This window comes from Epinephelus fuscoguttatus, linkage group LG18, assembly GCF_011397635.1.
Source record: "Epinephelus fuscoguttatus linkage group LG18, E.fuscoguttatus.final_Chr_v1".
Classification (NCBI taxonomy): Eukaryota; Metazoa; Chordata; class Actinopteri; order Perciformes; family Serranidae; genus Epinephelus; species Epinephelus fuscoguttatus.
In genome coordinates this window covers 10,955,271-10,980,672 of record NC_064769.1, presented here as the reverse complement: position 1 = coordinate 10,980,672, position 25,402 = coordinate 10,955,271, and the positions used below count along the sequence as shown (strand labels likewise).

Below are 25,402 nucleotides of genomic sequence, written 5' to 3'. Positions count from 1 at the left end.
GGTCAAAAAGAAGACTGTTGGTGAGCGGGCTTTTTCTTACCGTGCACCGACACTGTAGAACAACCTGCCTCTTGAAATTAAACAGGCTTGCTCGATTGAGGTTTTTAAAGCAAAGCTTAAGACCCACTTGTTTATTGATGCGTATTGAGTCTTAGGTAGCTTGCTTTTTTTATATATGTATTTTTTTATGGTGTTCACCTGTACAGCACTTTGATGTAAAGTGCTCTATAAATAAATTTATTATTATTATTATTATTAGTAGTAGTAGTAGTACTACATGATGGAAAGGATCCCTACAGAGATAGACCTTTTGTTAGAGAGTAAGATCCTTTTTGTTTCAGCAGAAACAGCCCCAAAATTGCCCATGCCGATTCCACCAAACTCCATTTAAATAAACGCTAATTTTAGGGTGCACAGTGCCAGCATATTTTCACATCCAGCTGAGTGAATTAAGGGTTTATTTGAACTTTTCTTAAACTATTATAATGAGTTGGTGATTGTTCGAACAGTGTTGGGACTAACCAAGATGTTTTTTTGTGAGTTAATTTGTTTCTGTCGACTTTGAATTGAGTGCGTTTTATGCTGATGAAATCACTGTTTATTTAAATAGAGTCTGGTGAGTTTGGCAAATTCTGTCTGAACAAAAAGGATCTTACTCCTTAAAGTAAAGGAGGTCCATCTCTCTAGGGATCCTTCATGAGTCGTCAGACACCTTAGATAATAATCTGAACCTGTCAGTGGCAAAAACAAGCAACTTTTAGACATAAATTGACAGTGCGAACATTCGCCCAAATTGTTACTTTGCACCTTGTTGTCGGCTGCAGCGGTCTTGCCTAGTACTGAAACAGTTTCATAACTTGTTGTTCCCATTAGCCACTCAGCCACAAAAACAGATTGCAACCAACTGAAATTTCTCCTGTGTGCTAAGTGTGTGGGAGAAGTGGCCTATGTAAAAACACAAATAGCCTTATCTAGAGCCAGAGTGTTTGGTTTGTCTGTTCTGGGCCACGATAAAACAACATGGCGGTCTCCATGATAGAGGACCCTCTCTCCGTATGTAGATATAAACGACTCATTCTGAAATAAAGACAACGCAATGATTCTTAGTTTCAGGTGATAATACACTAATGAAAACATACCATATCACTTTAATTCTCTGTTACTTGTGTAAGGAATCTGTACATAAATATAAGTTGCTTGTGACGCAGCATGATGGTGCAGGAATGTGTATGACTGTGTGCCTTTGTGGCACACTCGAAATAAAGTTTGAAAACAGCGCTGCCAGAGGTCTGTCTGTGCCCGTCTCAAGTGGTTGCTTCATTAGTGGGACCCCTCTCATCTTTTTCTCCCTCTCTCACTACTTTTTTTGTGCTCTTTATTCCTTTTAATCATCGCAAAAAAAAAAAACAAAACAGTTCACCCCCCTCTCCTCCTCCTCCTCCTCCTCCTCCTCCATCTTGCGTATCTGTTTGTCTCTAGCCAACAGTGTCACACAGACTCCTCTGTTCTCTGTCCGTCTCTAGTCTTGTATAATGAGTTCTGCTTGGGATAGTACATTCTGCAATTTGGCCTTTACTGTGGGGCCAAGAGGGAGTCAGGGTGGGGGGGGGTGCATGAATAAGAGGAGGAAGAAAAGACGGCATGGATAGATGGCCCCAGTCTGTCACTATAGCAGCATGAGTATTAAGTTAGCAGTCAAACTTTGAGTTCAGAGAGGCAAACTTTTGACTCTCTAGTTATGGGAGTGGTGGCTTTCTTGAAGAGTAATCAAATTTAGGGATGTTTCAAATTCTGTATATTTGTGTATCCAGTGTCACTTCGGTTCGCCAGACATTTTAGATTGGCTTTGATCTTCTTACGGGCGTCCACTCCAACACTCCACTTACTTTGTTATGAAGACATTAGCTCGAGAACAGAAAAGCCTCTCTATTATCTGTCATTAGAGAGGTTGGTTGATTTGTCTGTCCATCTGTTTATCCTTTCTTTGCCAATTTTTTATGGATTAATTCAGATTAGGAGTGGATTGGACAGCAATATTAAGATGTTGTGTCTGAGCGGGCAGTTAGCCAGGATGATATATCAAAGTGCAGTGCTATAACAGCCATGCAAGTACCTCTGTCTGCTTTCTGACTTTCTTACCGTGGTGCTATCCAATCAAAGCCAACCACAACAACAAACTAAATTGGATTAAAATATTCCAGTGCAACTGCAGTCATTTTGATTTTACAAGAGACTTTCTTACAGCGTTGTGCAACATGTTTCGGTAAATACTGGGCCTGTGGTACGATGATTCACAGACATTCCCACTGTGCACTTTATGTGTCTGCATCTGTTAAAGCCATCTAGCTACAGGACAGTTTGAAGTGTCATAACTCAATGCTGTTAACATCAGTTGTACATCACCATGTTCTCCAGAAGGGGTCAGTAGCGATACAGTTTTGATCTGCCATTTGGCTCACATTCCACAGGATATATAGCTCCTGTAAATATAGATTGTGTGTTTACCATAATGAAAGTGTTCTTCTGTGATAAGATAATGACTCAGATACATTCTGAATAGTTTTCTCTATTAGTATCTGGAGCTGTAACAGCAGATCCATTGATAAGTCCACCAAAAAAAGTGAGAAATGGTTAAAATAATTTTTCATGCACATATGCCAAACATTCCTCAGTTCCAGAATGTCACTTGTGAGGATATGCCGCTTTTTGTGTTGCTTGATAATAAATGGAATATATATATAAAGTTTGGATTGTTTGTACAGACTTATTTCCTGACATACTAAATAATTAATCGAGAAAATATCTCCAAAATACTCAATAATGAAAATAATCCTGAGCTGCTACACTTTATCTCCATGTACACTCAGTTGCCAGTTTATTAGGTACACCAAGTTAAAACTAATGCAGTCTTATATGAGTCTCACAACAAGTTATATCTTCAAAAACATTATGATGTTTAGTTTTTATGCCTCTGAGCTAGGGGTGGACAATATGGCTCCAAAATAGTATCATGATATTTCAGGGTATTTTTGCTTTAACAATTTTCTTGACGCTATGACATATAGTATAAGTAAAAAATATGTATATATTTAATTTAAGAACATAGATTTGCAACAAAATAAGTGATATAGTTTTGCATGTCAACCTTCAAATATTCAGTAAAAACTAAACAAAATTATGTCTAATTTCTTTAGTTTGTAAACAACAGTAACTCAGAGTGAGATTCAGACTCTAAAATTTACCACAACATTTAAACAGTTTCCAAGTACAATAAATGTACCCTAGGATCTATCTATATTAATCAACAGGCGATTTTGTTCTCTTTTAGAAAAATCCTAAATAATTGAATTGGGTTTTTTTTTCCTGGACCTTTGTGCTCTGCTGTTTCTCCTCTAATCATCACCTGTGTAACCTGTGACAGGCTGGTATGCTACCATAACTATTGCACATTCACATATATGTAGCTGTTGTTGAGCCGTGAGCATCACATAGGTTTACATTACCAAAGGTTTATGACAAAATCAGCAAGCGAGGAGAGGGAGAGACGCTGTGCTGCTGCCAGAGGAGCCACTGAATGAGTTCCCTCTGAGCGGAAACTCACTAAAAGAGTCTGAGAAGTCCAGGACTGAATTATAAAACATTCAGGATGCCCAGGTCTAACGACGCCACGGTTAAATCCACACTACTGAAACTGCTCTTTTCGGAATCACTGCTGAAGCGCTTTCAGCCATGCTTGTTTGTTGCCGTGGGTAACAGTATGAGGTCAGTATGTCAACAATATTGAAATATCACGAGTATCACAATATGAATATTTCATATCTTATTAAAAATAATACTGGTATTATCATTAACAAGATGCCTCTACTCTACACCAGTGACAGCTGTGGCACAAACGTCTACTTGGACTGAAGAATTAACTGATTAGATTTTGGTGGTCAAAGTGTCCAATATGATGAAATGATGAAGTGATGGCATTTTATATCCAAAAGGTCAAAGGTCAGCTTCACTGTGACATCATAATGTTCTGCAAAAAACACTTTTCTGGCCATAAAGCAACGTCATAACTCTGGAACAGAAGGAGAGACATTTGGTTGTCCACCTTGAAACTGCTGATTGTATAGATCTTCTGTGAAGCGTTCATGTTAAAGAATTTGTAGCTTCTTTGCAGCAACATCCATATTTGATATTAATTTCTATATGGCTACATTTGAGTCTGGGCAGACCTCAATGTAAACCCATTTATATCAATGTGCAGGCTAAATAATAGACGCTCTCTCTGTGCAATACAATACATGTCAACAGCACCATCAGTTCAACTTGAGGATGAGAGATGGACAGATAAAGAAAAGACTGCTCACCCTGGTCTCCGTCTGACATCTGTAGGAGTTTGTTGCTGTTTACACCAAAGCAGCAGTGACTTTATTATATATAATAAAGTCAAGTTGTCTCTTAGAGGGTAAACTATTATCTGCCCAAGGAGATTCAAGCAGCAGTAGCTATCAATTTTGTCTTATCCACTGCTCGTAATCCATACTAATATGTTTTGTCATTTCCAGGCGATCAAGTTTTGCCCAGACTGTCAATCCTTGAATCTTTATGGCTTCTTATCACATGCTGGTCTGCTCTGTTATTTCAGAGGGGTCTAATCCCCGTGACTCCCTCTGAGGTGTTTTGCTTGGCTGACCATATTTTAGGTGTAATAGCCAGTATGAGCCACTTTCTGTGTGAAACCCACTATCCATTTTGGGACAATAGAGTGAACTATGCTGGCAATCAATACATCTCTTTTTGTCTTTTTGTTTGCTCTGAAAATGGAATTAGTTCCATTTTCCCCTCAGCTGGGGACTTCACCGGCATTTTCTAAGTCATTTTATAGAGCTTAAAAGGTTCAGTGACTTTCTTGGTTTTGGGACATTTCTATTCACAGTAATATAGTTTTAATTCTCAGAAGGCTTTTAGCTGGGTTATCTCAGTCACCAGTTTGTGTTTTAATTTGAGTGTCCTTATGTGTGTAATTGATGTTGAGATGCATGTGGAATATATAGGCAAAATGAATATATAGGGGATTATGTAATTTTCTTGCAGTATAACCCTCAGAACTTCTCGAACTCTTTCAACTGCCGGCACTCTTTCAAGTCAGCCATACTTAACATGCTGCTGAGAAATGAATAAAACTCAGTCTAACTTGAACTTTTCTTTTTCTTTCTCGCTTGCTGCCATGTGGATTGGACTCTTCCCTCCATTGGTCTCTTCAACAGGTAATACGTTTTTACTTTTTCCTGTGATTATTACCTGTGTACGGCTAGTTCTGTTCACATCTTCTGTCTCTCAGGTTTCTTTCTGGTCTCATGGCCGACATATTCTTTGCTCCAATCTCTAAAGGATCTGTTGTGTTTGAGTAACACAGAATCATTTAGCCACATTGGCTGCAATACAACATAGCATAAGGCCTTTTTGATGAGTCATCTGCAAAGTCCTGCACTGGGTCGGGTTGCTGCGGATACTAATGTCCATATTCCAGTACTTGCATTAAATCATTATCAAGCGCTCACAAAAAAAAAGAAAACAAGACACAAAACACAAGAATAGAAATGTATATTGGCCAACAACAAAAAATAGGTGCAATCTGAAATTCATTTATTGAATAACCAGGCTTCAGTGGGCAAACTTTCTGTTACTGCTGTTACACGGGTTAGACACAGCAGTGAAGGACTGTTTCGAGTGCCCAGAGCTGCTTTCTTTCCAATTAGTTCAACAATAACCAGAAAAAGGTTAGCGTGTAAAAGAGCAAAAGAGGCGTGACGGGCATGATGTTTAACACAACAGTATCAGCCTCTAGTGTGATATGTAACATATGTGCCTGGACAATTAGTCAAATTTTAATCAAGATCACGATTTTGGCTTCCCTCAATTAAATGAACATGATCGACTGTGATATTATCCATCATCGACCCTGTGGTTTGGACACAGGAGAGAACAAGTCATCTGCAAAGAGTGCATGAAACGTTTCCGTCCTGCAACTAACTTGTTAAACCACCTAAAAAAGATTATAATCTGCAGGACAATGCATAAATGCCAAGAAGAAAAACTTTGCTAACATCACAATATCATTACTCTTAATCCTCGTCCTTGTCCAGTGTCAGCTCAGACATTCATAACAGCAACACTGCACCGTGTCCTGGTGCCATGACCACTGTCAAAAAATGCATGTGCTAGATATGTACTGCACTGAAATCAAGTGAAGAAGAACCTTATTTTAAGTCTTATTCTGTTGAAACGATTTGTTAATTAGCAGGAATGTAACACAAGTTGAAAGTGAAAGCAGTGCACTGTTGATAAAATCATGGGTAAAATGTTTTGTACAATTGTATGTATATTTTGTTTCTAGGAGATGTAGCGTGAATAAGGACCAGTCTTACTTAATGCAAGGATTTGTACATTACAAGAATCTAGCACAGCATAGAGGTAAAGGCAGTGCACTGTTTAGTCAAGTGTAAAGTAGAATGAAAATATTTTGTCCCTAAAGGAATTTGATCTCAATATTGATAAGAGCAATCTTGATTATCACTTTGGCAATAACCATGCAGCCCTATCCATGGGCAGCACTTTCTAAACAATAACAATGGCATAACATGGCAATAACAGTCATTTACTATCCCTGTTTCACAGCAGCTGATCTTTCTCTATGCTCAGAGGGTAAGAAGCTCCTAGACCTTGTTGTTTTCCTAATTTGTCAAAATGTTTGGCTGTTGTTCTTCTTTGAGTTAGTTGCTAACTGCGACTAACTGCTTTTTAAATCTTCTGCAGTGGATCACACACCTAACGCATTGTCAAAATGTCACACTTGTCCCATCCACAGTCCTGTCTGTGTCGAACTGCTGCTGATAAACTGCTGGCTTAAAGGCGAGACAACTCTGTCCCACCATTCTGCAATCATACCTTTTATAAAGAATGTTGAGGTGGAGTAATGCCGTGATAATTCAGCCTGAAACAGGCAGTGTAAAAGAACCAAGAGCTGGAGCAAGAGCAGGGCAAGGAGGCACTAAGAGAAACAAGAGTATGAGTAAAAGTGGTGAGAACTAAAATAATAAGAAGTGCCTGAGCTGGCCATGCGGATGCTCAACAGCTTCTGCCAGATCCGGCAACTGTGTCATGTGTCAGACTGAGCCAGAGCTGAAGATGCAATTGATTGATAGCAACAGGGCAAATACTTTGGATATGTGATGACAGATGATTACCAGTTATCTTTGTGTGACGTTGCATATCACCTGAGAAAGTGAGAGTAAACATCTGAGCGAGCGCTTTTCATGTGTGAATGGGAGTGTACACTAGGCAAAATGGCATCACCGCAAATGGTGTGTTTAATCTTGGGTCATGGGACTTATAAACAGATTGGGGCAGGTCCGTATTTGACTTGGAGATATTTACTGGTAACGGGTTGGCTCTGATCTGGAGCTTTGTGGGTGCAGGTGTGCAAAACTGCATCCCTGCAGGACTCTGGTTCTGGGTCAGTGTTTTGGTTGTACAGGAGAACAGGAAGTAATTTCATCCCTTAGGCTGCACATTAAGTTAACTCCGAACACCACACCCAGTGTTTGGCTCCAACTCAGTGTACTCAGCATGCTTAATGGCTTGTGCTGATCACAACAGTACACTAAATGCTTAATCTTAATATATTTATATTCAAGTCATTAGTGTGTCTTTATCCGCCTGCAAGACTTGTTGTTTCCAAACCTTTTCCATTCTGCTCTCATGAATTAACAATTCAGCATGCTGACTGCATGGAAAGTGGGCGACTAAATACCTAGTGGGAATGCCTGGTTTTGAAGTGATGCCATCAGAGTGTTTAAGGAAACTTGCAAATCAGCATTGTCTTTTATTATTGCTGATAAATGCTTTGGTAATAGATAGACAATTTACAGAAATAATTTGCCAATTTATTTGAAAGAAAAAAGTCATAAACTCTTAGCTATTTAACTCTGACATTCTCTGATGTTCACTGGTAACAAAGCTGAACTTACCAATGTTTACACCTATTTAGAAATATAACTTTTTAAAGGTGCGAAAAATGTGGAACTTTAATTTTGGTAATCTTCCTTATTGATGCACCTTTAGTCTGTATGAAGTCAGAGTTGTCCTGAATTGAACTTTAGTCAGTGTCTAGACTTTTGAGAGCAACCCAAAATCAAATATATACACATGTATCACATGTATTGGTATTTCTTATTTTTTAAGGCACACAAGTAACATGTTTCACACTTCCTGTCATATAATTGAATTCACATAAATCCCATATATTTTGCATAAACACTGTGTTAACACCTTATTTTGAAAACGGATGCAGTTGCATGTGTTTCCTGGGCTGTTTCAATGCATTTACTATAAAAGTCAAAATACAGGTGGCACTTCAATTTTTGCAGCACGTCATTTGACCACTGAGATGAGAGTAACGGCTAGCTTGATGCAGAAATGTTAGACGAGGTCTCTGGACCCCCAAGAAGCACAGGAGATCAGGATTTGACCTAGCTTGGCTGACTGAGAAAACAAAACTGCCCTTGCACTAGCTGTAAACGTAGTAATGTTGCTCACAAAGCAACACACACATGAACCAATTCCCAGTCCCCCCTTTTGATTAGAGAGTGATTAGATTGTGGTGGTCATAGATCAAAGGTCAAGGTCTAGGTGACGTCTGACATCTGTCTCATTCTTGTGAAAATGATATCTCAAGAATACTGTGAAGGAATTTCTTCAACTTTGGCACAAATGTTCACTTGGACTCAAGCATGAAGCGATTTGACTTTGGTTGTCAAAGGTCAGTGTCACTGTGACTTTGTCTGTCTCATTCTTGTAAATGCGCTATTTCAAGAACACTTAGAGGGAGTTTCTTCAATTTTGGCACAAATGTTCACTTGGACCCAACAATGAACTGACTGGATTTTGGTGATCAAAGGTCAATGCCAGTGTGACCTTGTCTGTCCCATTCTTGTGCACGCAATATCTTAAGGACACCTTATGGGAATATCTTTGAATTTGTCACAAATGTCCAGTTGGACTAAAGGATAAACTGATTAAAAATTTATGATTGAAGGTCAGCATCAGTGTGACCTTACAAAAACTTTACACAAATGTCCAATCGGATAAGATAATGAATTGATGACATTTTATTTGCAAAAGGTCAAAGGTCAGCTTTATTGTGATATCATAATGTTCTGCATAAAACATTTTTTGGCTAGTGCCATATCTCAGAAACACAAAGGTTAAGATTATGTTAGATACTTAATTGGTGACACTAATCTTGATTGTCCACCTTGTCATTGTGTTGATTGTATAGATCTTCTGTGCTGCTGGGGGAAATGTGTGTGAAGCATCTATGTTTTCACAGACATGGATGTAAACTGTAAGAGAAACTTGACTGGTGCGCACAGGCATACAACCACAGGGGAGTAATTCTAGTTTTAGAAAACAATCAAGGTAAATAGAGACACAGGGATATTCTGTATCAGGCCTTGGTAGCACATAAAATACTTGTTAGTTGAACAACTGATTAGTGGCTTTGGTCTAAGAATGTTTGTATGTACATGTCTTTATTTGAACAGGTGTAAGGAACAAAGAACATTAGCCTTTATACTAAACAAGGAGAGATGTACCGGGTTTTAGTAAATTGCTGTCTTTGCCCATAGTCCCTGGACAGGTGGGCAGAAAAACTATAGACTAGACATATCATCACCACAAGACTTTCCCTTTAATCAGTTTTACAGATCTGCTGACAACAGTCATATACGGATAACAGCCAACAGGCTATTAATGTTCATCCCCCCCAAGGTGTTAACTTCTTGTATAAAACTGATTTTTAGAACCAAATCAGATTTGTATCACAGATATATTATTCTCAACATTACAACAAGACAAGCAAGAACAATTTGTTCTTTTGTATCTTATTTTCATCTGCAGGGCATTTGGCTTTCTCTAATGTAGTCAGTATTTAACATTGCAAATAAACTTTGGGAATCATTAGCTATGTTTTCCATAAACTAACTTTAATGTGCATTTTGAAGTGTAATGAAAGTGTATTAGAAGTGTATTAATTAGAAAAGCTGTAAAAGGGGAATCAGCTAAATTCAGTAAAAGATTCCTCAATTGCACAAAAATGTTTTCATGGCCATCGAGGTGGTTTTTGCCTTTGTTGAAAAAGAGTTGATGCGATAAAATGAATATGGAAAGTCCTTTGCAGAATAAGCTTTAACCTAGCAAACATTTAACTCGCAAGACTGATCTGCTCTTTCGGCCATTGGCTTGTTCTAGCGCATTAGAATTATTGCATGAATTTGTCTTTGTCTCTGGAAAGCATTAAACATGGCCAACACCAGCTGACAATGAAAATTTCCACAACTGAAACTAATTCCTGATTTCCTGATTCCTAATTTCTTTCATAGATATATTAGATGGCCACAGTGACTTGATATGTTTTCAGTACCTCTGCTTTTACTGGTGGATTATAGCCATAATGAAACTGGTTTGCAGAGTCTAGTTTATTCACTCCAAACCAGCTGATGGAAATGCCTGTAATTCACATTTCTTTTGCAACATTTTAAAAGTTTGCTGAAATTTTACTTGACAATTTAATGAAAACATGGCTGCTATTGATGGTGCTCCTGTCCTATACTAGAAGAATTCACAACTGGCATTCACATTAAAACAAAAGCCAGAGGCCATGGGAGGCCAGCGGCAGCACACGAACTCCGCATGACCCTGATTCTCCAGTCTGTCTGTCTTTAGGCTCCTGGCCTGTTCAACAAGAACTCATTGTAGGTAGCTATTCCCACAGTTACCTTAATGCAGGCTAGACAAATCACTCTGCTTGTAATTAAAAAAAGCAGTCTGGCGTCACACCAGCCACAGCAATATGAGTTCAGTTGTAACCCTAATTTATGTGTGTTATGTGACCTTACCAGATAGGGCTTTAAACCTGGACACTTTGTGATATACCATTGGTTTCTCCATGAGATATAGAGAACATGTTAACAATGTCTTCAGGGTGTTTCATGAGCCCTGCAGCAGCATTGTGAAGCCTGAAGGCCTTTACGCTCCCTCTGCTACCCGGCACGAGGCTCTGGCTCGCTCTGGAGTGATGTATACCTGCTAATGGTCCTACTAAATACTCTCTGTGGGACCAAGGGAACAGTCAGGTCTATGTTAGAGACATACAGAGACATACACACACTGCTGCACTCTGTCGTTGTGAGTTTATGGGCTGAGGTAATGACAGAAAACTCCACACAGCGTGTAGCGTTATGGTCCCCATTGCTCTCACTAGCAGCAAGCGGCATCACAGTGAACAATTGAGCAGCCATAGAGGGAAGGGAAGGTAATGCAGAACGGGAGGATGAGACAGCAGAGGACGAAGATTTAAATACATTTATCTTGGGATGGTGGAGACATTGATTACAAAGAGGTTGAAATTTGTGGGGTTTTTTCTCAGGCGGTTGTTTGTGACCGTGCATATTCGGGGCTGATTTGTATGCTTTTGTTTGTGTCATTAGCATTTTTATTCGATAATGTGTTTGTGGTCATTGTTGTTTTATTTCTGTACTTCCTAAAAGGCATTTGTCAGTCACAGTATGGACACTTCGTGACTTCTGCCTTGAATTTTCTTTTCTGTTGATACATTTTGAGTGTCCATCTGTACTGCTGATGTATATCTGTATTCAAGGATAGTTTCTACCAGATGTTTTACAGAAACCCTCACAAGTTTTACAGAGCTTTCAGTTACATATCATGACCTTCATCAGTGGATGGAGTTGTGACTTAGTCGTCACATTATCTTCATTAGTGGTAATTCAGTTCTAGTTTTTAAATGTAGATATATACTGTCATTAAACACTGTCCCAGTTGTTGGCTATTTGGACAATAAGGTTCTGGTTCTGAAGAGTCCATTGTAGGACTAGGACGTTGTCACATTGGGATTGGTATCAGACAGGAAAACCAAGGCTCAATCCCAATACACCCCCTAACCCTACACAAATTTGCGTTTCCTGAGACAGCAAAGGGAATGGCCTGCCCTTCGTCCCTATGATTGGCTAGTGCTCATTGCCTTTGTTGGTTGTATTGGTTAGTTTAGGCAAGCGTTGTGAGATTGGTTAGGGTTAGGGCAAGAATGTGAGGGCAAACCAATTGGAAGCAGTGGTTGGGGTGTTTGGTGCCTTGCTCAAGGGCACCTCGGCAGTGCCCAGGAGGTAGACTGGCACCTCTCCAGCCACCAGTCCAGGCTCCATATTTGGTCTGGACAGGGATTCAAACAGGTGACCCTCTGGTTCCCAACCCAAGTCCTTATGGACTGAGGTACTGCCTATTATTATCTATTATATATATAGCACAGGTTGCTAATGTTAGCCTGCAGAGCACCACTATTGGTATAGCAATAAAGCAGTGTTTAATTTAAGTTGTAAACAATTAGCAAGCATCAATGCTTTTCTTTCTCCATCAGATAAATGGCAACTGTCATTTTTCTAATACTATTATTACCATTGTTGAATCTGTTCACATAAATGCCATCAGTGAGGATGATGATACAGATGATGTATCAGGGTCTTGAAGGGTTCAAAGGGGAAGATTTCGACCACTACCCCTTATACCTCTGTTCCGAAGGGGCAAAAGGGAAAGGGTAGGCAAAAGAATAAGAAATGGGACTGGGCCCAAGACTAAGTACATGGATGGGAATCTTTCAATAAAGGGTTGATCACACTTTCTGGGTATTTGCTCAACATTATTTCATGATATCATAGTTCACAGTTTCCACAAAATGAACAAATTGACACAAAGTCACCTATTGGCTTTACTTTGCTTTGGAGTGGATTTCTGTCACTTTGTAAGCCATAAAACAAATACAAAGTGTGTGTGGGTCTGGCTGACTGCCCTCTGCACAAATTTCAGAGTGTGACTTGTATCAGTGCCCATTCCACAAAAAGCTCTGACACATATACTGAGAAATTCTCTCCTCAAGTGTTACAACTGTATAGAAATTCATGTTGTATCATGAAAAACACATGAGAAATCAACAACGGTATGCACACGATACATGCAGCTTCAATATTAAAGGAACAGTTCACCCCAAAATCAAACATACATATTTTTCCTGTTGGGCTATTTGTCTATCTAGACTGTTTTGGTGTGAGTTGCAGAGTATTGGAGATGTAAAGATGTCTGCCTTCTCTCCAATATAATGGAATTATTGCTACACTAAAATGCTCACTCAAGCTGAGTGCATCTAGTTCCATTGGAGAGAAGGCAGACATCTCTATGGGCTCTATCTCCAACATGGGGTGGGGCGATCCGTCCCTTTAAAATTTAAAGATGTTTTTTTCAGAAGGTCAGAATCACAATGTGTGCTAACAGCCCTCGTGCGCATACACATTCATGCATCCACGCAATTATCCATGTGCCATTATGTCTAGTTGTGGACTATGGCCTATATGCCTGACCCTGCTCCTTCAGAGCGCACTCTGATTGGCTGTTTGACACTGTTTAACAGCCTATTTACATCTGCTTCTGATAGGTCGTCACTCCCTGCCATGCCTTTCTTGCCTAGGGAGACAAATTAAAGTGGTTAAGTTGTAAAACCAGGAACGTGCCTCAGACTGTGGCTGGATCAGGAGTCACTAACAGTGGGGGGCGGTGATTTTTTTTTTTTTTTTTTGTATGTACGTCAGACCTGTTTACTGCACCAGATGCCGTTTTATCTGCAAGCCTGTAACAGATTAGTTTGGTTGATGTGGAAAAGTAAAACTTTCTGTGATCTGATATCTGTCTGTAACTCCATTCCACTGAAGCCCTTATCTCTACATGTCTTCTATGCAGCCCAAAACTTTTCTCCTGTTGTTCTCAACCACAAAGCACACACTCTCTCTCTGTCTGTTACACACACTCCCACAGAGACACAGGAGTTGAAGAAAGTGGTTTTGGATGTATATAACTGTGTTACAAGAGACTTCTTTACTGCTTTATGAAACACCGGGACTGGTTTTGTGACTGTCTGTAAAATTCCTTCAGTGCACTCTGTAACTGGGAACAAGAACAGCTTTCCTGTCATTCAGGATACACACTCACACAGTATTCCGGACAGCATACCTCTGGGATCTGCCTGTGGGAAACTTTGAGGGGGAGTGTTCAAAGGTGGAGCTTAAGTCTGATCTTGTGGGACAGGACACACGTATTGAGCAGAGGTGGATGGTTGATGGTTTAATCTTCTCTTTCTCCAATGGGATATGGTGTCACAATGGAGTGGATTTGATCACGGCACAATCCATGAGGACTTTAACTTGAGTAGATGTGAGTGTCTGCAAGAGGACTCCTAAGTGAAGTTGGTGATAAACAGTTGCAGTCCATGAGAATGTTGCCTGGAGTTTATCTGCACTGATACCACATTCAAGAGGACTTGTGTCCAGTGCTGCTGAGATATCTTATTGTTAGTGGGCTTCAGAGTGGAAACTATAGCGCCATGGCAGGGGTCACCAGGAAAGGATCTGGGAGACCCTCATACTACTACAGATTCCTGGGCAAGTCCCGACTGCAGCGTCAGCGAAGCCGGTCCCGCAGCCGCACCAGGCCGTCTGCCAGCAGGGGTAATAAATACCACTACTACTGCTTAAAAAGTTCACCATGCTGCAGTTTTAGCCTCGTATACTCCACAAGATGCAAGTGCAGTAACTTTGTTCCTGCAACGTACTGTATATTTGTGGTAGCATGACTTCTCTTGGACATGTCAGCTACATTCTGTGGAAGCAGCACAAGATGAGGCAGTTCCCCTTTTCAAACTTTTTTCTGCTTTACTTGTTCATGTGAGAACTACTGTTATAGTAACATTATTTTTAGAACCCATGGCAACACTCCACTGTTGCGAATGTGTTTGTGTTCATGAGAAACCGAGTGAGATGACAGTTTGGCGTCACTATTCACAAGGTGATGCTACTCTCGAGTTGCACCACCAACACCTGACAGCTCACAGCTCAGTGTCAACTTGCCTAGTTCCAGTTTAGGTACTTTGCCCGCGAATATTTTTGTTCCTAGCAACTAAGAAACGCACTTAGCCAGTTAGTTAGTTCTATGCACTGAATAACTACTTCTTTTTCTGTCAGCTCGTGTCCTAAAGCACTCTATTTCTTCACTCTGACGCCTTTTCTGCCTTTCAGTTCTCCTATACTCACTGCTGGAGGCAGTGTTTGAACTGCAAGGTTATAGTGATAAGTCTGCCCCCAAGGCTCAGCTCAAGTTACTTGAATTGAGAGAAAAGAAGTATCTGTGAAATCTTCAGCCTATTGATTTTTTTTCCAACTGCTGTAGCTTGCCAACCAAGATATTAAGTAGAAGACTGTTGCGTATCGTTTGCTCGCTTGCCGTGGCTATGATGCAAACTTTCTAGAGACAAATAGCTCGGGCAGGGAAATCTCAGGCTCAGTTTCGCTGAAACTCAACCTTGTTTGTATTTTCTGAAAGATATAATGCATTATATGAGTGTAGTCTCTATCGGAAGAGACAGACAAAGACGGACATGGTCATGAGAGAGAGACAGTGTGCAGGTGCCCAGTTTGTACATCTTTATTTTGCTTCTCTATCTGATGAAAGAGCCGCTTTGAAGTCTCCCCTCTGTATCAGTTCTCAAAAACACACACACACACACACACGCATTTGAGCTTATGCACAAAGACACACTCTGCCTTGATCTCTGCGGCTAAGTGCAAGCTCTCCTTGCAAAAACTTTTACACACTGCACATTAACGCAGTGACACGCAGACAGAGTGAGGAGAGGTTGTTCCCACATGAAGCAAAAGACCACTCTCGAGAGCAATACATGCTTTGATTTTTGTAGTTGAAAAAGTTAGGAGTTTTGCTTTGTATGTCTCTTAACTTTTAACTGTGTGTCACCGTACATCAGTGCATTCTCATGTGGGTCTGTTGGCAGAATATATCAGATGGTCATTTGACCTAATCTCATGACTCTAGAGGAATTATTTAATAGAATCAGTAGACAGTGAGTGATTAATGAAGCTGCAAAGAATGTTAGACCAGCTGTCTTTGGATTGGCATCAAGGGCAGTATTTTTATTATTTGTTAAAATAATTATTTGTAAAAATAATACTTTTTGCAAGGACTGGTATTCCAGAGCTGTGTCTGTTATCTGTTTATCTGTTTTCACAGCAGTTATATATATAACTGTTTTCAGATTAACAATAAATTAAATGACTACCTTTATGTGAAAGACACCAAGCAACGTCTCGATTCGTATGATATCCTAGAAAATAGTGCCCCACGAGTGATGTTATGTTGTTATGTAGTTGATGTAAAGTTTTGCACTTAATGTAAAGTTACTGTGGTTATGTTTAGAAAAAGAAACACGGTGAGAATGTGCCTTAAAATGAGTCCAAGTTTACATCATCCGAACCGTGGCCTCCTGTAAAGTCTTGGGGGAAAGTCCTGTGTTTTCTGACCATCCACCAGCCCCAGCCTCCAACCATACGGGACCGCTCTTTTCGTTATTCTTTGCTCCCATCAGCACTTTGGTCACGTGATCGCAGCCTTCTCAAATACGTGGGTTATACATGAATTACAGACTTGTGATTACATGGGGTATGTTCGAATTTTGGTGCTTTACTTTATATAGGAGAAGGTACAAATTGTGTGTGAGAACAGCCTGCTCGTTATAATGAACCCACAGAAAACTGTCCTTCAACTATGTAGTTCCCCTCAGCCCTGCAGAGGTGTTAATAGCATCTTTCAACACATCCCTTTGGTTTTAAAGCCCACAATTTAACTGTTTTGGTTCAGTCTCACAGCTCTCATCAGCCTTGTTTCCAGCAGAAGCACAGCTGTTTTCGCCCAATGTAAACTACCTGTCCAGCACCAAATGGCAAGCATGTACAGAGGCAGATATTTTCTTATGAGTTATTGGAGAACCAAACAGAGCATTTTCCAACTTCATTAACACTCTAATTGTGTATTGTTGTTTCTGCTGTCCTCAAGTGGCAGTTGGAGGTCTTTGTCATGCACATGTGCAAATATAAAACTCCACTTAGAAACCTGGTTACACATGTGCATGGACAAAATGTTTGCTTTGTCCAGAGAAAATCTGGTTTCTCTAACCCTATCTCCTCGACTACGGAAACCAGATCAGGCTGATGATCATGTTACTTTGGAAGGTGAATAGTAACCTGGTTACTGAAGTGCGTTTAAATGCACTGAGTGTTGCAAATTGGGCAGGACTGCTTTATGGTTATAGTTATTTTAACAGGATTTTTGCAACAGAATGAAGTACTTTGATTTGGCAGGAATTTAATTCACTAGATAAGCCAAAACAAACCTTTCCATCTGGTATGTCCAATTTTCTGAAATGTGCTCTATTGTTATTTCATTAATAATGTATATATAGAATTGCATAAACAGTGATAGAAGATTTTACCCACATTGTCCACCCATCACTGTGTCTGTATGTTTTCTCTAATTCATTGAAATGAGGCTTGTGAGGAGAAAAATAAACTTTTCTCTCGAGTAAACAGTTTTATATGCCTGGAGCTAGATGATGTGATGTTGCTGAAATGTGTCTCATTCAAGAAGCACAGTACAAAAAGGGTGTTTCTGTTCACACCACAGCCATAACCTGCTATGTGTGTTTATCTTGAGGAAGTTAACCATAGCCCCTCTCGGTGCGTACACTGTCACTCGGACAGATCAGGTGGCAGTTGCATGAGCTCATGTGTTATTGTTTTCTCAGCATGTGTTTGCATGTCAGCGCCTGGTTATCTCTGAATGGAAAGCTTATATCAGTCGGGTTCACTCGCACATCATTCTGGATCCATTTCCCCTTCTTTCATAGGGGTCGGTGACATTTACATACAAAATTGCTGCTTATCGCAAAGAGAGAACGGCAGAGAAAGAGAGAGCGCATTGTCTGTTCTGACTTGTTATGCTGCCGTGTTTCGAAACTTCTGATGCAATCTGACTCTTTGTTAGGAATTGTCCTGTGGATGGAAATACTGTCATTTTTCGGAACAGAATTCATCATCAGACTCTTGTTATCTGCATTAGCAGAGCCTTTATATAACACACAACAGCTTTAAATTGTAAAGGCCTTTACAGAGACAAGTTGTCTTAGCTTTTAGTAAACTTTTCTGTCTCCTCAGAGGGAGACATTTTGGTGGAAGAATTAGGTCTCTGAAAAAGTGGATGGTTTTATCTAGGTTACGTTTCTGTCTGTCTCATGTTGGGCAGAGTCCTTACTTGGCTGAGTTGAGCTGGTACTGTGTGCCATCATAGTTTTGTATGGTATCAAATAGACTGCTGTTAGGGGTTGTGTTTTTTCTCCTCTAGGTGTATCTCCCAAACCCACTGGTTGCTCCCTGGCAGAAATAACATCCAGCCTTCTTTTCTCTCCATTGATCTCACTCTATTCTTCCTGACCCATATTCTTACTTAAAAGCTTTTGAAAACATTAAAATCATGATTACATGAGTTCCCTTTCTTACACTATTTAACCTTTGAACTTAACCATAGTTTTCACCAGGCATAGGACAATATGAAAATGTCTAAATTATCCTGGGCAGAATAATTGGGATTCACGGTATTATCCTAATAATCATCGAAATATGCTTAAACTCTTAAAACGGCACTGAAACATACTTGAATTACTTCACTTTACATTTTGTTAAAGGAATACTTTGCCCACAAAGTAACCATTTATATATCAGTTATTTATGCCTTGTCACCTTGAATTTGTGAAGAATTTTTGGATTCTTCTTTCACTGGAAGCACGCAGAAAAACATCCTCACAAATTCCAGGTATCGCAAAACAAGTGATTGGTATATGGTCATTTTGTGGGTGTAGTATTCCTTTAAAAACACATGTTTTTATTGCATCACAGATAGGACAAAAGCCAGGCTTTTCAACTATTTGAAATGACATAACATCTTTAGATATTAAACATGCCAATGCTTGACTTGGATCTTTTATATTTTCTAAGGTTGCTGTGTATGCAGCCTGTTTTTGAGTCTCTTTTGTTGTTGCTCACCCAGCTGTCTCTTTAGGCTAGACACGTTGTTGACAATTATCATATGAATGGAAATTAACCATGATCGACTTAATGTGTTTTTTATAGCAATCCGCAATAAAATTGTATATCGTTGCATCCTTAGTTTTCACTCTCACCAAACCATAAAGTAGTAGTTTGACAGGGGCAAGCAAGGTAACAAAGGTAGCCTATATGCAGCTTTCAAGTTCATTAATGAATGCAATATATCTTGTTTATTAAATCCATACCAAATCCAAAGTTTTAAGTCAACATTAAGTGGTTTTTTGGAGTTATGTGCCATATTATTGAATTGCAGAAAGCCATGACTTTCTCCTCCAGTTGCCTGGCAACTTCACAAGACTTTGTTTCAGATTAAACAAACAAAATACAGTGGTGTTGATTGGTGAGTTTCAGAGGTGATGGAAGGGAGATTTTGTTACCTTCAGACAGAGGGTAGCTGTTTCCCCCTTTATGCTAAGCTAAGCTAACGGTCTCCTGGCTCCAGCTTTACATTGAATGGACAGACGTGGGAGTGGTATTGATCCTCTCACTTAGCTTTCTCCAAGAAAATGAATGAGCTCATTTCCCCAAACGTTTAATTATTCCTTTGAAAGTGCAATACTGTGCTGCTTAACATTTCTGACATTAATAAAACATCAAGCTGAAATGTTGATGAAATGGATGATGTTAGCAGCTCGAGCCGGGCAGACAAGTCGGGTCATGTCTTAATCTGTGTGTAGATTCATATCACATACAGTCTCTCAAAGGGCTCTGCAGGTCCACACCAACAATGGTAGCAATCTCTTAAAAGAAGGAAGAACTAAACAAAACAAAAAAAGGAAAAATTACAGGAAAGGGAACGAAAACCTGAAAGAAACCTTTGCAGGGGAAGTTTCATGGTGATAGAAACTAGAAGACACTTACAGAACAGTTATACACATAGAGTCCAACAGTAGCACAGGTATAATAAATCCAGCACAATCTGTCCAAAGAGGTAAACTTTAGAAAGTAAGTGTATGAAAAAAGGTTTTACTAAAATTTGAATACACTGGCAGACGTAAGCTCTGACAGCTCTGTGACTGTTCCAGTGAGAGCAGCACAGCACGCATTAACAGCAGCAAAGTAACAACTGTGTGAAACCATGAAATGTCACAACAGTAAAGAAAGACTTACAGCCAGCAGCTTGCAAGCAAGTGTTTGAACTACTCAATAACAACTCAATAATGCATTACCACTGACAGTTATTGCACGTAATCATATTCTCAATGGGTCATTACCAAGAAACACTTTTGATCTGTGCTACTGCGTCATGCTTAGTTTCTGTCAGGCTGTTTATGATGTAGCCAGATTTTGATTTGAGTGTGTGTGTGTGTGTGTGTGTGTGTGTGCATGCTGATGGGAAGTGAGGACAGAAATAAAGCTGTTAGATGGGAAACACAGCCAGGACAGCACAGCGGATCATAGTGAGTCAGTTTCCGATGCATAAGTCACATTTATATAAACAGGAAGGCTGAAAACAAGTCTGTATTAATGATTGGTATCTCAAAGTGTTAATCTACTTTAAATATTAACAAGACAGAGAGAAAAGGAGAGCTTTAGAGTTGAGTAGTGCCAAGTTCAGACCTTAACTTTCATGGCCAATGGAGTTACTTTTCCTGTTTTCTCTAAAACAAATTAGCCTTTGATCTGTTTTTGCAGTTTGTGCCCGAGCATCCTCTCTGAGATTAAGGTCATGTTTTAGTAAAACAAAGGCTTCACCAATCAGCAGAGGCAGCCTCACTCTTTGATCATTTTGCTTTAATTTTCAGCATCAATCAGGCCAAGGGGCAGGAGAATATATGAGATAAAACTGCAGAAATTAACAAAGATAAAACAGACTTAAAGTATTAACATCTACTTTGTCAGGTCTGTATTATCAGATGAGGAGTGAAGATGTACTCACTTTGCCTCTGAGACCATATAATAGCAAGCAGAGACATGACATCGAGGGCAGGGACAGCTAATACAGCAATCAAGCAGTGAAGCGAGACCGCCAGAACTCTCCACATCATCTTAGTGTTTAACCCAGGATTACTTTCTGATCTCGGTCTCATCTCTGTAGTCGGCGTCTTTGTCTGCCCCTTTTTTCCCTCAGCCTGGTGAATCATGGAGATGGGCCAGATGACGCAGGGCTTCTGAGCACCCAAAGGAGTCCAATGACAGGGGGACAGGTGCAGGCTAATCCCCCTCTTAATCCATAGTTATCAACTCAGATTACAAACCAGAGCCAGGGAGCGATTTTGGGGAAATAGCTGTAAAACTATAGGAGATCACTGCCATCCCTCACCCTGAAAACAGCCTGTCGACACACAGCAGACAGTATGTGGAAGTAAGCTTTGCTTTGATATGCACTTATATATGCACTCAGCCTAGGTTAGATAATGAATTGTGTTGTAATGATGCTGTGTTTCTCTACCATGCATTTGTTCAGCTGTTTTTACCCTTGTGTTTCCCAGAGTTTTACAGAAATATCTGAAAGCAGTCCAGCTCGTATTTGGAATTGGAATTGGAATTTTAGGGTCTGTCAGTTTTGGTTCATATTGATAGCCAAACACCCATTAACCAGTAACTATCCAGTTAATTTTGATATTTGTGACATGAAATTGTAATGTTTTGTGATGTAATGTCTTGCCTTTCCTTTTATTTCCTGTTGGCTTCGCTGAAAGACAGCCAGCTAGCTACATTAACATACGGAAAACGTAGTACCCACTGCGCACCTTCTGCTCTACACTGGTTAGCTAATGTTAGCCTTGGCTGCTCTGCACTGCATACCACCAGTGTTGGGTGGGAGGTAGCTAGCAGTGCGGCTCATGTAATTACTGTTTGTAACACCATTTTGCCCTGAGAGTGGGACAGCGTGCTGCAAAAAAATTGTGACCACCCTCCTTTTTTGCCCAGGTGAGTAGGTGGCCTCATTTTGAGCCGCAAAGCCCCTTTAGCATTGTTGACTATGTTAGCACCACTAGGTGTGCTGACACTGCTAATGGTGTTAACAGAGCTAACAGTGACAGTTAACAAATGCTAAAACAGAGCTGCTTACTCACTGAAGGCTTGGCACAGTGTTTCCACAGCCACGCCGTTTGGTCAGGACGGGATTAATTAGCGATAATTGCCAAATGAGCAGCGCTGCTAACCAGTTCCCACAGTAAAGTGCAGTAAAATGAAGAGTGGCAAATTAACCCATTGTGTAACCAGTCAAAAATATTTTTGGCAGTTAACCGTTGATAACCCTAGTCTGGATATAATACAGCCACAATATGGAATAAAGATAGCATGAGGAATGAGACCAGATAATGCATAAAAACCAATCTATAAGATCAGATCTCAATAATCCTATGGAAGTGATACACATAACTACAACTTTGCCATAAAGTGGGCCTGTCATTCTAGGTTCACCTTGTGCAACTTGTATTTCAGGGAGGGTAAATATCTCAACAAGCTGTCATATGTCATATTTGGTAACGTTATCGACTGACACCAAGCCTGCACGGGGTATTTGTTTCATATCTGTGTTTTCTGCTAGTGGATGTTATTGAAGCTGGTAAGATCTCAGTCAGCAGTCGCAGGAATGTTGCTGCTGTGTCGCCCTCTGCACAAACACAAACTTCCTTCTTCTGCACCCCTCTCTACTCCTCCTCCTCCACCTCCACCCCTCTGCTCTGCCTTCCCATAACACACTGCAGACAAAGGCATGCATGTGCCAAACTAAACATGAAGCAGAGCCCTTCTCTCTGGATATCACTGGAACAGGGTCAAATATAGAATTCTTGAGTTTGTGGAAAAAATCAGTTGTTGTTGTGGTGCTGCCAGTGCTTTAAACTTTTACACTGTTTATTGGGCGACTGTGTTTCACAAACTTAAGAATCTGGTTCTTTCTCTAATTTTTAGTCTGATTCTAGTATAAATCCAGTCTGCTGGGATACTGTTATCACCCCACAGCTGACTTCAGATAGGAACTCAGTGTTAGCTGAAAGTTAAGTGATTGTTGACTGTATCTGCACCAGTTATTGTTGTAGGTTAAAATGATTCTCTTTTACACCCTCGTGTCCACAGTCGCTCCAAGGAGACAGAGCAGCACCTCTTTATCACCCCATCATCTCCGCTCTGTGTAAATACCACATCTCAGAGGTCAAAAGTCCAGCGCTGTCCTCACAGTTCAGTGTTAACACTGTGAATCTCTGTGTACGCACACACACAACGAATGCAGTAAAAACACTCTCCCTTATTCTCTGTCTTTCTCACACACTAACATGTTTAAAGTTTGACAGTTCAAAGCTGTGCCTGTAATATATCATGTGCCTGGGTGGGCCTCTGCTCTGATCTCCATTATATGGATCTCTGTCCAGCTGGGAGTCAGATATACCACTAATGAGACTATGGCTGCCCACAAAATAAATGAAAAAAGAAATCGTCTTTCTGGCAGATTGCTCTTTGATTGACATTAATTCACAGTTTATATTCCAGAGACAGATGAAGCTTTTTATTTTTATTTTTTTTTGCAGCACTATCAGCCAGTTGAGACAAGTTCTAGTTGTCTTGTACTTGAGGGGAAAAACAGAAAAGTGATGTATTTGTGAAGGAGGGAGGATGATAGGCGGGGTGGACCAAGAGAAGATAGTCCTCCAGGTAGAGAGAACACAGTAAACACAGCTTGACAGCCTGTGATTTTGTTGCACATTTCAGCGGCCCACAGAGAATGTATGTGCATATACGTGTGTGTGTGTGTGTGTGTGTGTGTGTGTGTGTGTGTGTGTGTGTGTGTGTGTGCATGTGTGTTTGAAATCTCCTCTGCTTTTCCCTCCTGTCATAACACAAGAACTCTGCATTCTCTTTGGAGGCTATTTTCCAGCCCTCAGGGTATAGACTTCTTGAAATGCAGACACGTGCCGCTGTTGATAACAGGTTCCTGTACTCAAACTCTCAAAACCTCGATGAGAGCAGGTTGGATTATTTGTCTGCCTTGTTCCACTACACAAGTTAAAGCAGCTTTAATGAATATTTTAATATTAATAGTGGGTCAAATGAAAGTTGTCAATCAGGAGTCGCATTCTTCCAGTTAATCTTTCATTAATATATTTATATATATATATAATTTAAAGTCCCCATCCAGACCCATTTTAAAGTATGCACTTGATACTAATATTTAGTTTAACATGGTTTTCCCACATAGTAGTTAAAAAAACAAAAAACAAAACTTAACTATGTTCCTCATTGAGAAATTATGGATCTGGCCTCTGCCCACCACCGCTGCTCACACTTGGAGCAGTGTGCATCAAGATTGCTATGTTTAGCGTTGGACTAAACATCAGAGAGATTCAGCCACACATGTTTGAGCCTCAGTCACACCCAGACTTAGCTGAGGAGTCTGTTGTGCACCAGATCTAGAGGACTAGAGAACTAGATGACATATCAGAATCTCAAGTGTAGTTAGGATCTTTTATTTGTTCATGTTGTTTGTTAGCTTGTAGGCTAACTGGTATTGTCTTACACAGCATTAATGGTTGTGAGAAATACAGTAATATCTGCTACAATGGGGTTTTTGGTAGATAGTAGAAGGAAGCTCCAAGGGTCTGGTTTACATCCAAAAACTGCACACTGTATCATGTTTGTGGTCAAAACTTTCACTATGCTAATGCTAACTCTGCTCTCTGCACTGACAAGTCTGCTCTAACCTGGAGATTTGAGGTTTCTTTGTCGGTGTTGTGTCAAAGGCTGTTCCCCTGTCTATTTGTGTTTCCTGTATCGGACAGTAATTGGCTTTCGTATTAGTGACGTACCTAATCTAGCTTGCCCGATGGATGTATAAAGAGAACTGGATTCAGTGTTGGTGGCAGAACCATGTTCATTCCTATGAAAGCTATGAAAGTTGCTCAGTGATGCATGGAGCCATTACGCCTGATTTCCAGGCTACACTCTTCTGCACTGTGAAGCCCAAAGAGCAAGTGCACTACAAACCTTTGGCTGCTGAGCGGCTAACTTCTAGTTTAGAGCTTTACTAACTTAAATGGAAATAAAATGATTTAACCGTGCGGCTCTTCTAGACTTTAGAAATGTTACCAGACTGAATAGATCAAATCCTGATCGTGAAATGTGTCAGTCCGAATCGGTTATGACACTCAAAAAAATGTGTGTACGTTTGTGGGAAAAAGTCATTTTGGGCCCCATGGCATCACGTGATTGACCTCGACATTGTAATTCCACATTTGGCTTCAATGCCTGGTGCTGTTCCTGGTAGTGACAAACACAGACACAAGTCAGTATAGTCAAGGACAGACATTTTAGAGACTGTTAACAGTGGAAAAACATAT

At 40.1% G+C, this 25,402-nt stretch overlaps 1 protein-coding gene across 9 annotated transcripts in view; it reads left to right on the top strand.

The window, feature by feature from the left end:
* dab2ipb (DAB2 interacting protein b) overlaps positions 1-25,402 on the top strand; it is a 213,345-nt gene that overhangs the window by 61,217 nt on the left and 126,726 nt on the right. For 2 of the 9 annotated variants that reach the window (XM_049603711.1, XM_049603710.1), the window contains exon 1: positions 13,958-14,618. The exons of 6 other annotated variants lie outside the window; for them this stretch is intronic. In XM_049603711.1, coding sequence (XP_049459668.1) covers positions 14,495-14,618 — 124 coding nt within the window. In that variant the 5' untranslated portion in view covers positions 13,958-14,494. Of the gene's footprint in view, positions 1-6,669; positions 6,697-13,957; positions 14,619-25,402 lie in introns of those variants that run through there. One more of the 9 variants, XM_049603712.1, reaches the window with a different exon arrangement.